Raw genomic sequence first — 15,755 nt, forward strand, 5'->3', positions numbered from 1 at the left:
GCTATGTCATGCTGAGTGAAGTCAGCCAGAAGAGGGACAGATACAGAATGATCTCTCTCATATGTGGAATATCAAAAAGCATCGTAAGGGAATAATAAACGGACAAAGACAACTGAGAACTGATCTATAGAGTTAAGCTTATCATATAGGGAGATGGTGGAGTTGGGTAGGGGAGGAATGAAGAGGGGAACATGAGATGACAGGGGAGGGAGGCAGACACACTGGTGGAAGTTGTTGGAACATCGTGTGCACCAAACCACATAATTAACAATATTGTAAATCATGGTGGCTAAAATAAAATTTTAAATTAGGCTCAGGGGCTGGAGCAATAGCACATCAGTCAGGGAGTATGCCTTGCACACGGCTGACCCGGGTTCAATTCTCAGCATCCCATATGGTTCCCCTGAGCACCACCAGGAGTAATTCCTGAATGCAGAGCCAGGAGTAAGGTAAAGGTAAGGTAAAGGCCCTCCCATTGATCGTCGATTTGCTCGAGCGGGCCCAGTAACGTCTCCATTGGAGACTTTGTTGTTACCGTGTCTGGCATATCGAATACTCTCGGTAGCTTGCCGGGCTCTCCGAGAGGGGCAGAGGAATCAAACTTGGGTCGGCCATGTTGACTGCGTGCAAGGCAAATGCCCTACGGCTGTGCTATCGGCCTTTTGGGTATAACCCAAAAAGGAAAAAAAGCAAAAAAAAAAAAAAAATGAAAGGAAGGAAGGAAGGAAGGAAGGAAGGAAGGAAGGAAGAAGGGTAAATTAGGCTCAAATGAAAAGCAAAAACAACCCCACAAAAGTGTGTTTTATGAGGCTTTTTTTTTGTTTTTGGATGCATGTATGTTTTGGATATGTACCTCTCACCAGACCTGATGTGAAAATGGCGTCTGCCATTTAATAGGTTGTTTCTGTGTTTTAATGCAAATAATTTTTATGCATAGAAGTTTTTCAATTTGGAGGTTCTTCTTGAAAACTAGGGGAAGTATATCTTAAATGTTTAAACTTAGAAATTCGTATTAAATTCCTCGCCCCTCTCGGAGAGCCTGGCAAGCTACGGTGAGTATCTCGCCCACATGGCAAGCTCCCTGTGACATATTCAATATGTCAAACACAGTAACAAGTCTCACGATGGAGGCGTTACTGGGTCTGCTCGAACAAATCGATGAGCAATGGGAGGACCGTAACTGTGAAAGTTTAGCACAACCCATTTGCTGTTAATAATCCTATTAAAGGAATTAGAATCGGTTCTGGAAATTGTGCTTTTCCGCTGAGTCATATACCTGGTCCCAAAGAAAATAGTTTTTGAATCTTTTTTACTGTGACTTATAATAAGAAATACATTTTGTATTGAGAATGAGTATGATCACACATGCCTAACTGTATTTTCTATTCATTTTCTTCCCTCCAGTGAGACTCTGGCACTAATGACTCTGAATTCACTATCTTTTTCCTGGGCACAGTCAATGTGCCTTTTGAAACTTTAGTGTGAAAAAAAATTAAAAAAAAAAAAAAGAAAAAAGAAACTCTAGTGTGAGAAAAAACTATCCTTCATATATTTAGCATGTGAAATATCTTGCATTTTATTAAAATTTCATAGTTTAGATCTCAGCTTCTAAATTATGAACATTGACACAAATAGACAGAAATAATGACATTACAGCACATCTTAAATTAAACCAATAAGTCAAAATATTTTTTATACTGGAAAATTAAGTGAACATTTCAATGGCATATTATCATCTATTTATATTTTTATTTCAGTGTTCATATATTTTCAACTTTTCTGGTTCTGAAGATCTTTATTAAGAAAAATACATTTGAAAGAAAATACATATTATTTACATTAGAATTTCATTGAAAAAATACAATTTAGGAAAGTAAGGCTTCCTTAAACTGCCCATCGTCCCAACTGAAGATTTATTTTCTTTCATCCAGTACATAAAAGTATCACATAACTTTATAGCTGTATTAAAGATTATTTATAAAAGATATATTTTAATGTATAACAAGTCTTAAAATATATGATGTATTTTTCAGTTCTACTCAGTATTTGATTTTTAACATTCATATAGTTTATAAATTTGATTAAAAATATCTGACACACAAAGGATTCTGCAGGCTGACAGTATGAAAATTATCTGTAAATAAAAAAGTTGTAGCTATGGCTTTGAAATTACAGTGGGAAATAATGTAAAGTAAGTGATTCTCTCCATGCATGTATCATTTCCTACTTGCTTACTGCCCCAATATACAAACAAGTTTGTGCCAGATTATATTCTGTTCATTTCATGATGTTTCTCAAACACAGTATATAAAACCAGCAGTTATCCATATTCAAATTCCTCCTAAGCTGACAGAAATAATTCTATGGTATAATTAGAACAGGACAATGACAACACACTGGTACTCGTAAGAAATCCTTGTCAATCACACATGAATGGATTTTGCTTCCAGCTGGGTACTCTCCATAGACTTAGCAGGCAGAGTGAATTACTTATACAATATTTCTATGAGTAAAAAATTGATTTGGAAATCTTATGCTTTTACTATTATTTGCATTAGTTACTGCTTGCAAATCGTGTTATCCAAAGCAGCTATTTTTTATAACTTACAGGGGAAAAAATATCAAAACATGACAGCTATTTTCTCCTTTGATAGTGGAAGTTTTGAGCATACAAAAATGTTTATAGTTGAAGCTCTAAAAAAGTAATCTCATAGCTATTATATAAAACTAAGACACTTGGGGGCGGGGAGGTTGTATTGAAAGGTAGGCACTTCTTTGTCTGGTGCAATGCAGCACTGTAGCACTGTCCTCCCTTTGTTCATTGATTTGCTCAAGCAGGCACCAGTAACGTCTCCATCGTGAGACTTATTACTGTGTTTGGCATATCAAATACATCATGGGTAGCTTGCCAGGCTTTGCCGAGCGGGTGAAATACTCCTGATAGCTTATGGGGCTCTCTGAGAGGGGCAGAGGAATTGAACTCAAGTCGGCTGCATGGGCCACGTGGGCTGCGTGCAAGGCAAATGCCCTAACCGCTGTGCTATTGCTCCATTATCTAGTAAAGTAAAGTAAAGGCCCTCCCGTTGATCGTCGATTTGCTCGAGCGGGCCCAGTAACGTCTCCATTGGAGACTTTGTTGTTACTGTGTCTGGCATATCGAATACTCTCGGTAGCTTGCCGGGCTCTCCGAGAAGGGCGGAGGAATCGAACTCTGGTCGGCCATGTTGGCTGCGTGCGCTCCAGCCCCATTATCGAGTGCAAGAAAATAAATTTGAAAAACATCTTATTTGTATTTTTTCTGAATGGGCCTATCTTAAATATAATGTTTGAGGAAGACAAACTTCTTTTTGTGAAAGGTTTCATTCCTGAGATTCTTTTAAAAATCAACTGATATTCTTTAAAGTAAGCAAAGACTAAAGAATTATTTTCCTACATGGGAGGATGAACCATGGATCAACAGTCTCAGCCTGCTATTTTTTTTTTTATTTTATTCATACATTTCATAGATTTTTTTTTCACCTGGGATATATTTATATTAAAATTAGTTTTCAATTACTGGTCCCCAAATATGCCACATGTTTATAGAGCTTGTATGTTCAGCTAAAGGATGGCAGATGAGCAATAGCCACTGTTCTAAAAACATCTGCCATTGTCGGTTTCAGTCTCCTTTTAAAGTGCCAACAGAGAAATTAAATAAGTTTTTTTTACATCTGGTTTTATTTAAATAACAATTCAAGTATCTCCTTTAAAAGAATGTTCCAAAAATATTAATATTTATGAAACATAAATTTAAATACATTTTCTGAGAGGCAGAATATTCTTTGAATATCCCTTGTTTTGTTTATTTAGGCTCTAAAGATCAAAACCAAGCTTTGGCCTTTATCTTTGAGAGCATATTATTTTCTCATCCATGTACTTAACTAACCACTTAGGGAAAAATTAACATCAAATGCATGAAGGAATGCTTCAAACAAAAGCATTTAACTTAGAAAGCTTTATTCAAATGAAGATATGACCTGAATGTAAGTCATTGGTGCTCACTTCCTTATGGATGATATGAAAGAGGTTTCACTGAGTTTTTGATTGGAAAGGAGTTGTTTCATAGTCTTGGAAGTGAATTCCTTTAGAAGTTGTGATCTTCATAATAGCGCCATTTAAATCATCATTTTCAATGAGTGCTATTAATCCATTGGCTATCATGGATGGGCTAAAAACAAAGAAAAAAGTTGGTGTCTTAAAACAAAAGAACAAGGCATAGCTATCACTTCTTGAGTTACTTTTGAAGAATTACTATCATTAAAACATAATAGGAAATATATATATCATATTATTATCCTCTGGTCTTCATTTAATTAGCTATTAACTAAATCAAATTTAATTGATTTGATATATTTCTATGCTGAATTTTGTCCTTGGAAAGAAGTTTTTATAATTTTACTTTTATTATCTTCACTGATTAAATAATTCTTTTTTTATTATTATTTTACCAGCAAGTTTTAAACATCAGATAGAAATGTCATTAGAGTATAAATATGAGGAATTTTGGCTACTATTCTTAGCTACTACTATTAGCTGGTTCAAAGATATTACAATTGAAATCAATACTGAAAACGTGTCTGGGCAGGAATCTTTGAAAATGGAGAGTCCCCTTCTTTTTCTCAAGGATTACAGGGTAGAAAGTGTGCCTTGGGATATTAGCTGTGGGTGGAGTTTATTGATTAGTTTGCTTCTTACCAACCTATACCTCACCCTTCCTCACCATTCCCTGCTTTCTGTCTGCATAACAACTGCTTCTTTTCACCAGGCAGACAAGATGATCTTTTTAAAACACAAATTTGTCATTTTCTCAGATTTCTGACTTCTAAATAAACCTGTTTTCTACAAATCGATTTTTGTCTCTTGAATTTGTCTTTTGTCTTCAAGCATTGAATATAGGTTGGTTAACAAAGAACTGAAAGTCTGCTACTGTATCTATTGCTGTCCTAACTTAAAAGAACCAACTTATCCATGAAATTTCAAAAATCCTTCAAGTTTGAAAAATTTCAAACTTAGGAAAAATTTAGGAAATTTAGGAAAATTTCACATAGGAAAAATTGAGGTACCTGGGGGGAGGATTAAACATGATTATGACTGTTGGTGGAAGCATAATTTAATCCCAGATGGTCTAATTTCCCTGACATGGTGACTAAGAGTGCACTATAAAATCCCAATTATTCTGAGACATCATTAACCAAGTCTGTGTTAATCAATTTTTTCTTATAAAGTGGCTGTTAAGAAGACATACGTGTTTCAAAGGGGTTGATGTTAATATTGCTAAGAATGTAAGCAGGTAAGGAATTAATTACTTCTTCCAAGTGTAAATAAAGATAACTTAAGATATCTGATTATATCTTCACATATTAACAATACATTGTCTAAGTCTTATTGCACAACTCATATTGTATACAGGTATTATATTCAGAAACCCCAAAGAGACATTTTCCTGCAGAAAGTTCACCAAACAAACATTTCTAATTTGTATTAATTTCTTGCATTAATTTCTCCCATTTAGAACCCTTGTTTGCATGGCTTATGCCTAGATAGTATTTTGCTCCATGATATTAAAGAAGCAAAGTGTTACTTACTCCAAAATTCCATAGAATTTCATCATGTCTTTAATATGACCTGCATATTCTATGTATTGTCCCATGTTCTCTTCTTTTTCAATGGACTGGAGAATGGGAGTGTTCACAAAACCTGGGCAAATAGCATTTACTCTCACGCCACTGCTCATCAGATTAGCAGCCAGCTGTTAATGAGAAGCAGAAAGAAGTTTGCTTGCAGTTCTCAGTCATTTTATAAAATGTAGAATACAGAACAAGCTGAACCCTAAAACTGAAAGACTCTAATGTGAAAAATACTGGTCAGATACCCTTCGAGCTCCATGTGATCACAATGGCAGGTGACAAAAAGTAAAACAATTATACCTAAGGTGCTGAACTACATTCATTTTTTATCTTTATTACAGGCTATTTTTTTTCTTTTTGGGCCACACCCGGTGATGCTCAGGGATTACTCCTGGCTCACGCACTCAGGAATTACTCTTGGTGGTGCTCGGGGGACCATATGGGATGCTGGGAACTGAATCCAGATTAGCTGAGTGGAAGGTAAACACCCTACTGGATATGGTATTACTCCAGCCCCAGGCTATTTTGTTTTATTTAATAAAATTGTGATAATTATTTCAAATATGTCCTTACTATTCTGGTTGATGGGAGAGATTAAAAAAAAAGATGCAGCACATGCCTAGCATGCATTATGCTCCAGGTTTGATAATTGGCACTTCCTAACCTGAGCACCACAGGGTGTGAATAAATATCATGACCACTTGGCATCACTGGGACCAACCTTTAGGCCTACTGTTCAGAACACTGAACCACCAGCCTGCACAGCTGGAGTAAATATTGCTGGGAGCGATTCCTGTATCCCTTGGTCACTGCTTGGGAGTTTTCAAAGGAAAAGAAAATGTCCCAATTACCGAGGCCACAAACCTAAGCTGCTCTTCTGTGTTAAAGTAGCAAACTGAAGAAGTGGAGGCAGAGGATACTATGCTTTCTCAAGACTTTGGGGCTGAATGACAAATACTTGCTCAAAAATAGTGAAAGTTTTAGGACTGATCAATTCTAACCTCTGTTGCCTCAAAGATAATTTAACTGCTTCAGACTAACAACATCCTTTGGTTTCAATCTCAGCCCGTGCATTTGAACTATCTATAAGAACAAACTGGAGTTGCCATTGATTATTTGTAAAAACGTGTTTGCTTGCTTGCAAAAATCTATGTGGAAACGCAGAAATTCTACTCATGGAGTTTTGGGACCACGTGTGAATTTCAAGAGCAGTGAGAATTGTGTGTTGTACAACTAGAAGTTTCACAAGATAAACAAAAGAAAAAAAGTTTGACTTAATGGCTCTAGCCGTTGTTTCATAGACAAGTATCTATTTCATTCTATTTAAGCTCTGTTTTCCCTAAATTTTGCATTTTGTTGGTGATTTTACTGTTTATTACTTTACATTGGGACTTGGGGACAGGCTGGTTACCCCCCTCTACTGTTGGTGGGACTGGGAATTGAATCCAATACTCTGCATGCGGAGCAGATGCTCGGCACTTTAAGCTTTCCCTCCAGGCCAATTTTGTCTTAAGATTGTTTCCTGAGAATAATTATGAAATGTTGTTTGATGCTCCCAGGAGGGCTGTGATGTGTGTTACACAGAATATACCTGTTGGACAAACTTCATTCAGAGATGAGTTACGAGCCACTAGCCATGTTAGCTATAATATGACACAGTTCACATTGCATAAGATATCTTTACACAGAAACACACACACACACACACACACACACACACACACACACAGAAAAACTGCTTGTACACTGAGTGGTTTATCTACTATTGTGGCCAGAAGCTTACAGAAACGTAACCTGTATCTCCCTTACCTGCAATAGTTCATAACGTACTGATTCAGGATTTAAAGAGAGTATACAGAGCACCACTAATAGAAGTGTACATTTTCAGTCTAGTCATTTTAAACACCACCTTCCTGTATTTCAGGTTTATTTTGCTTTGTAGTGATTTTATATGATCACTGAAAGTTAAATTAAAAGATAAAGTATTTGCAAATTAAATACAAAATCCAAGTCCAGAGTGAGAGAGCAGTTTTATCTTTTTTTTTGATTGAACATTGCACATGTACACATCTGTTCTCCAATCCCTATGGCTGCTTCTTCTGTTCACATTTTCCTCTTTATCTGTCTGGCCCTGCACTTTGTCTCACCTAGAATAACTTCTGCCTGGTTAGGAGTTCTTTCCAACAGTCCTTCGCTCTTCTACACCTGTCCTCTTTAATATAGTCTCAAAATAGCTGCCAGATGGTCTTAGAAATTGAAATTTAATCTTGTCACTCTGGTGTGTGAATGAACCATTGATGGCTGCTTTGAGAATAAAATCTAAGCTTATTACCTCGGCCCATAAGCTGCCTCTGGTCTGATCCTCCGGCCAAACCTCATCTTACTTTGCCCTTACTCAAGAGATAACGTCCAGGCTGCCTTTCCACTGACCCTAACGCATCTAAAAAAGCAGTATTCTCCCTTCAAGCTATCAATGCATGCGATCAGTTAGATATAAAATATTTTCCTAAGATCTTAGGCCTCCCTGGACCTAAGCAAGTAAAAACCCCGTAGCAAGTAAAAACTGCCCATTGCTCCTGCCAGTGCCTTGCTCTCACTCAATTTATTCATTTCCTGTATGACAAGTAATGCCTGAACCACACTTTATTTTCTATTCAAGTTCTGTAAGTTAAATCTTGGAGTCAATTTTAAGAATAAAGCAAACTTTCTCAATATTGATCCTTAGGTTTTGACATGTGTGTGTGTGTGTGTGTGTGTATGTATGTATGTATGTATGTTTTTTTTATGGTGCTGGAAGCCAGGGCATTACACATGCAAGGCAGGTGCTCTAGTCTTCTTTCTCAACAACACATCTGCATTTAGAATACTCCATGTTAAAATTATCTGTTCTTACTCCTCCTTGATACGATCTTAAAGTGATTTTTATAAAAAACACAGATGCAAATCATTTTCTCATCTTTTATCCAGATGTACTGAACTCTGAATTTATTCCCTCCTGTGTCAGAGAATGCGTGTTTCCTGGATGTGCAGAGAAAGAAAGAGATATCGTGGTTATCTCCTTACCGCAGCGGAGCGTGTGAATCCAACGACACCATGCTTCGAGGCACAGTAAACAGGCTGCTGAGCAACAGGCATGAGCCCTGAAGCAAACAAATAAAGAATATCAGTAATGCCATTAACAGCCAAAGCAGACGAAAGCCCCTCCTTGCTTTATAAATGATTGAGTTCACATTGATCGATGTGTTCACCACCAGAGAGCTTTGTAAAACTCAGAGTCCAGCAGAGCTCATTACTCCCTGGACCTCTATCATTCTGTCCGGCATTTATGGAGTTAAAGAAATCTGGGGAACCAATACTCCTATGCTGTGGCCCCTTGCCTCAACATACTGCAAGCCATATTCTCTCTCCTAAACTGCCACCTTTGTCTGAGCACAGTCCCTAGCTCCAGCAAATGACTGGCAACAGGTGGGCTGACACGCAATCTTCTTTCCAGACTTTGCTTCCCAAATCCCAAATTGACGATATTAGGGTTCTGCAATGCAGCAAATAAGCCAGAGCGTGTGAACTTCGCACTGTATGACCTTGCACGGCCACCGTAATTTCTGTGGTGGAACAGGATGAGGACGGGGAAGGAGATGGCTCAAAGGGCTGAAGGATGAAAAAATGAAGGATTGTGGATTTGATTCCTGACACCTGAGCATCACTGGATTTGTCCTTTCTTCAAAAAGGACTTAACAACAAAAAAAGGAGGCACCTATGTCTCATATTCAAAGACATAATTTTCACCCCCTACTACTCAGATTGGTTCCTCCCCAAATAATTGTCCTCTGGAAAGTTCCTGATGGTCTGGTTTTGGCTTTTTGTAGGATGAATAATAAGCCTGGTTTTGTGTGCCAGGATGTTGTGAAATTCAAGGGTCCCTTTTCCTAGAAGAATTGCACTTGTCCACCTAGAACATAATCGGTTGTTTGTTTCTTTGTTTCTGATTGGAGTGAGAAACACTGTGTCCCCAAACAGACTGGCAATACTCATTGGAGACTGCCTGAAGTTTTCCTCAAAGTGGGCCTAAAATGCCTCCTGGTCTCAAGAGAGGTGAAGAGTTTTGGGGTGTCCACGGCCTGGATCATCTCTTCACAAAGTGGCCATTGGGTCAAGTGGCCAGGCTGAAGAAAACAACCCTGAGGAAGAGTGCTGGGCAGAGAGGCTGTCTGCTTCCCAGCCCCAGGGAAAGATCCTTTATTGACTGGATCCATTGACTTTCTTTCCTTTCCTTGTGATTGGAAAACTATGGGAGACAATTTGTCCCTCCCAAAGAGCTCCCCCACTCCCCTTCAGATGCATTCTCAACAGCTGGAGGCAACCAAGGTAAAATATTTTCCCATAACACTGCATGTACCTTATACTTGTGAAGTCAGGTTAAAAGGGGACAGAGCATGGCTCCCCATTTTATACACCCCTCCCATGGGAATCAGAGGGAGAGAATTGAGGTTCAGTGCAAATCATGAACCATAATCCCTTCATTATCTTTCTGGCCTGTATTGTTCTATGTCAAGATGAACTTAATATTTTTCCCAAACACAGGCCCCTCCCATCCCACACACATTCTAAAGGTTTAGTATGTATGTATTGTTTGAGGACCACACCCAGTGATGCTCAGAGGTTACTTCTGGTGGTGCTCAGGGAATAACCCTGGAGGTGCTAGGGGGACCATATGGGATACTGGGGATTGAACCTGGGTCAGTTACATGCAAGGCAAGTGCCCTCCCGACTGTGCTTCAGCCCCACATCTTAAAGTTTTAAAAGATCTTGAGGATTGCAGTCCGGGGAAGGGCTTGTTCAATGATCCTAATGGGTACCTGCAGAACTGCCCGAGGTTTATGCTGAGGCCAGGGGTGCTCAGAGAGTTCCCTACCTGCTCCCTAGCTGACGAGCTGAGAGCCACCAACCTCCTCTGTGATGAGACATCCCTAAGGAACCAGGGGCCATTGCTAGTGCCAGCCAAGGGAGCCACAGAATCTTCCTGGGGTTCCCCAAGACTGACAGTTACCAAGGGACAATGGACATGCCCCCTTTGGGAAAGTCTTCCCTCCCTTTGCTGCCTAATTTCAAGCAAGCAGCCTGCCCACCCCTTGGTAATGTCCTCTAAGATAGGCACCTGCTCTATTCACTGTGGATGATCAGGATGTGGGCATTCAGAGCTTTTGACCACCACGGCCTTGTATTGTTGGCAGCAAAGTACCCGTTCTAATCTGGAGGAAGCCAGTAAGGTGTAGTTTATTGTGTGGGAGCTGCTTATCTTTGCTGCTTACCAGTCTGCCTGGCAGTGTGGGTGGGGACAAGAGGGGATACGCAAAATCTTTTCAAAGGTTTCTTAACCTCTGAGAAGTGCAATGCAGCCCTGCAAAAGGTTAGGGTGGGGGCAGCCTTCTGTCCAGGTCGGCAGCCACTGAAGTGCAGCAAAACTGTTCTAGACAGGATTTCTCTGCACTGGCACCCAGAGGGCAGGGATGAAGGCAGAGGTCAACATTGCCAAGGTGATGTGTTAGTGGGAGCACTGAAGAAGATAAAGTGTTGAACAAGGGGTATGAAGAAAAAGTCAAATAAAAAGCCTTCCTCATTCTTAGAAGGGATATGGAGCTTCAGTGGCAATATCCTGACCTGGGCCTCTCTTCCCCTCTACCCCTCACCCCTCCACCCCCTGCAAGTCCTAAACAAGCCTGATGGATGAATTTTCCTTTGATGAGTCACAGGAGACCAGATATTTGACAGAAACCTCAAGCGTTCGAAAGGCCTCTAACACTGCCTCAGCCCACTTGGCAGAAGTCGCCTGGAAAGTTTTCTTTATTATGAAAGTTCAGAGGCAACAAAGGTTAAAACAGCTGCCTTGGCCGTGAACTCACGGAAAGCAAGAAAGTGGGTAAAGGCGGGCGCCAAGGGCCCAGATTGAAAAAACCATGCGTTGACTGCAGGAAATCTGGCACTGGACCAAGGATCATCCCAAAGGGGAAGGAGGAGGATAGTTCCTGGAGTGGGCTCAGACGCCAGCTCTCGGGAATGAGGAAGCCCAGACACACCCCAGCAGCTCCCCGCACCATGGCACCATTGGTCGCTTTAATTCCACAGGTGCCTCTGGACATTTGAAAGCGGGTGGTCTGAACCCGCTCTAAAATGAACCCATTCCGGAGCACCTTCTTTAGGATGTCAAATGGCTTCAACTGGCAAAGAACCAGCTCTTAAACCTGGACTAATCTTAAAGGCCTCTGGCCTGTGAAATGGTTGAGACTGCTGGAAAATGTAGTTTTCTTTTTTAATTTGCTCAAACACTTCCTTTCCTGGGAAGAGACTCACTAACTCGAACGCACAAGTGGATTGTCATGTAGGGTGCTGTGATCTCAAAGTCTCTCTTTACTTTGGGGGGGGGGCTGGGTCATACCCAGAAGTACTTAGGCTAGAGTACTCCTGGTTCTGTGATCAGAGATTATTTCTGACAGTGCTGAGGGCCCCTATTATCGGAGATCATGGCAGTGCTACCAAAACTGTATAAAGAATAATTTTGAAATCATTTACCATCTAATCTTCTGTGTTTAACCTTCAGAGAAATTTTTGGAAAATTACTACAGATCAACATTTCAAAATAAGCACAGAAATTACTTGTAATTTTTAAAAACAATCAGAAGCAAAATTTAGTATAATTAGTGACAAAAATTATGTTAACTTATTACAAAAAAATATCTCTAAATTCCAGTTTATCAATTTAATGTTTTTTAGCCACTTAGGAACCTTTATATTAGAAACATTTTATGTATTGTTCAAGGAGAAAGTAGTCTAGAAGCTATTCCTCTCTTTCTCCTAATTATCAATTCTTTAATCACCAGAGACATCTGTACCTAGAGCCATTTCTCCATTTCAATTTTGAATTTCTCCTTTTAGTTTCTTGAATGAACAAAATGCTTATGTTTTATAGTCAAATTTGTGATTTCAGACACAGCGATCTCTGGATAATGTTATTACTATTGAATGTCACGCTAATAATAGTAACTTATTGGGGTGAGGCCTGGACCTCTCCACCCAACTAACTAGTCCCAGAGCTCCACTGATGTGCTGAGTGTGAGGTGTCAAAGTTCAGCAATAAATGCAGACCAGAGCCACTCCCTGGGTGTCCGCCCACCAATTTATAAAGTATGTTTGTTCAAGAGCACTTTAACCTCTCAAGGATGTTCCACCACACATACCATGTTCATCCAATGGTTTCAATGTACTGTACTATGTACTATGTACTGAGTACTGCGGTTCTCTCTCTCTCTCTCTCTCTCTCTCTCTCTCTCTCTCTCTGTGTGCGTGTGTGTGTGTGTGTGTGTGTGTGTGTGTGTGTGTGTGTGTTTGGTTTTAAAGTAAAGGAGTTGCAAACCACAATATCCAAAAGGGGAGAAAGAGAAAGAGAGAGAGACAGGGACACACAGAAAGACATAGAGAGAGAGAGACAGAGAGAGAAAGGTTCTTGCCATCAAGGCAGGTTGGGAAGTGAAGGGTGATGGGAGGGAACTGGACACACTTGTGCTGGGAAATGTACATGGGTCGAGGGATGGGTGCTGGAACACTGTAGAACTGAAACCCAATCATGAACAGCATTGTAAGGGTCTATCTCATAGGGATTCAATAAAAAAAATTAAAAAGCACTAATATTAAAAAAAAAAGAAATAAAGCCAAATGTGTAAGTTAAGTAAGTCTGTCCAGGTCTTTCAGCAAAAATTTATGATTCTACCCTGGTGCCCAGGTGTAGTTGAAGTTCAAATAGAAAGGCAGGAACAGATGTGTCCAGGTGTGGCTGCTTCTCCTTCTGATAAATGAGCAGTTGATTTTGCCACTGCTTCCATGTTTACACGGCAAAGGGAGCAGTTGTGGAAGGGTGTTTCTGACTAGCAGGAAATGTAGTGTGAACCTTAATGAGAGATAAGCTCCTTGACACAGCCACAGAACACACAAGTTTATAAATGTTGTCAGAGACAAATTTGGAAGGGATTTTGGACACCAAATAGGTGGAGGTACTGAACTTCTGAACCCGAGCTAGTTCAAAGTGTCACAGGAGGGAAATCCATCAAACTGTTCGGTTGTTTCTCGAAGAAGCGAGCACAAAACACATGCTTGGCTTTAACGGGAGAACTGGAAATACAACCAGAAAGAGAAGGAACGTGCCAGCCTTAGCGAGGTGCCCAAGGGGGTATGAACCTTGGGACCTTCAAATGACACTCACTGCTGAGACATGCGGACTCTCTTACTGCTTTTACTTTCTGATATTAGATCCAAGCCAGCATTGATTAATTTAGGACATTCAGCAGAAACCAAGTACATCTCTCTTTTTCTCGTTCTCTCTTTTATTATTACTATTGTTTTTGTTTGGGGTCCATACCCAGCTGTACTCAGGGTATACTCCTGGCTTTGTGCTCAGGGCTTAATCCTGGCGGGACTCAGGGAATCTTACGAGATGTCAGGTGTCAGGGATTTAACCAGGGTCAGTCAGTTTGAAGCAAGCACACTCACTGCCCACTGTACTATCTCTCCAGCTCCACCCTTTGAATTTTTTAAAGAGCTTTATTGAGATAAAGATATCAAGATAAAGATAACAACTGACAGTTGTTTCAGGAAGTTCTAATGTTTCAGGTACTTGAAATGGGTTAGTGGTCCACTAAGCTTTTATTTTATTTTTTTTTTAGGATATTGCTGCAAAAGCCTCATTTATTATTTTAAAAAAATTTATAGTCTTCTGCCCAACTTGGTGACTATAAATGTACAAATTTATTATTTCTTAGTTTGCTGCCTCTTTGAAGAAGGAGGCTAAACAAAGGGAGTAAACTCTTTTCTCTCAGTTTTTTTTTTCTTTTTCCTTTTTGACAATAAGTAGGAGTGGAGGTTTTTCAGCCAATATTTTCTAACGGAGCTCTAGATTCATTTATCCTTTTGTAGAACTAGTAGAGGAAGATCGCTTTTACGGCTAGCTACAGTATTGGTTGACCTTCTGTTACTTCCCTCGGAGCCTTAACAGCCAGACTATTGTTTCTGAGTGCTTTAAATAAAAACGAGGCAGGTTGGTAGGAGCCATTCATGGATTTGTGCCGGCTTTACAAGTGACAGGAATCTGCCTAACAGCCTTTCCTTGAGATTTTATGTGCATTTTGCCCCTTTAAGTCTCCGAACAACCAAACTCGGAAACTCTCTCAGGCTGAGGAGGATGAGCTGCAAAGGAGGAGGAGTCAAGTGAAGCAAGAAAACAAACAACCTAAGTTTTAGCTCATGAAAATTAAAGAGGAAAGCGTTTTAAGAAGTCTTGCGAGTGTGTGTGTGTGTGTGTGTGTGTGTGTGTGTGTGTGTGTGTGTGTGTGTGTGTATGCTCACTTGCGCTTGCGCGGCGTGCCTCTGTATGTGGAGGGGGTGTGGGGGGGGGGGGGCGAAGCAATAGTGCAGAGGGTCATATTACCTTAAAAGTGGCCCACCTGGGTTCAGTTCCTTTCAGAGTCAGGATTAGCACCACCAGGTGTGGCCTCCAGACCAAATAAAGAAGTCTGTGGTGATCACTGCTATCAAGTGCAGCATCAAATGAGAAAATGAACACGTCTTAATAGCCTTCATCTAAAAATAGTACCTGGCGTGGCCTCACTTCTCCCGCTAGGTCCATGCCCAGTCTGTTTCTGGGCCACAAAATGTACGCAAGGGAATTACTACATTTGTTGTGTCTCTCCTCTTGTTTGCTCCATGGCTCACACACGTTTTCACTGGACCATTCCGGTTAAGATTGTCCGGAAACTGCTAATGACCAACCTCTTGTGAAAGGGAAATCTTTGCATCTTGCTTGCTTCCTTCCTTCCATTCTCTCCTTGAAGCCCTCCCCTCCATCCACTAGTGTCCTGCCTCACCCTCACTGGCAACTTCCCCTCCAGGGCTAGACCCAGATGGATGCCAGAGAACTCCGGAGCTGTTCTGGCCTTTGTGCTTTTTTATGCACACGCTTTTCTTCAGTGATCTTACCCATTTCTGTAAATTAAGCATTTTGTTTTCTCTCTCCCGTCCCAGCCTTCCTTCCCTCCCTCTTACTAG

The 15,755-nt window shown here is 40.3% G+C and overlaps 1 protein-coding gene across 1 annotated transcript in view; it reads right to left on the reverse strand.

Moving 5' to 3' along the window:
* Window positions 1–1,566: 1,566 nt before the first annotated feature.
* The window catches only part of HPGD (15-hydroxyprostaglandin dehydrogenase), a 37,918-nt gene continuing 23,729 nt past the window's right edge, over window positions 1,567–15,755 (reverse strand). Inside the window, exons 5-7 of the mRNA XM_056114226.1 lie at window positions 8,730–8,806; window positions 5,625–5,788; window positions 1,567–4,207 (exon numbers count right to left, since the gene is read on the reverse strand). Of these exons, the coding sequence (XP_055970201.1) occupies window positions 4,069–4,207; window positions 5,625–5,788; window positions 8,730–8,806 (380 nt within the window). The 3' untranslated portion in view covers window positions 1,567–4,068. The remainder of the gene's footprint in view (window positions 4,208–5,624; window positions 5,789–8,729; window positions 8,807–15,755) is intronic.

This window comes from Sorex fumeus, unplaced genomic scaffold (assembly GCF_029834395.1).
Source record: "Sorex fumeus unplaced genomic scaffold, SorFum_2.1 ptg000024l, whole genome shotgun sequence".
NCBI lineage: Eukaryota > Metazoa > Chordata > Mammalia > Eulipotyphla > Soricidae > Sorex > Sorex fumeus.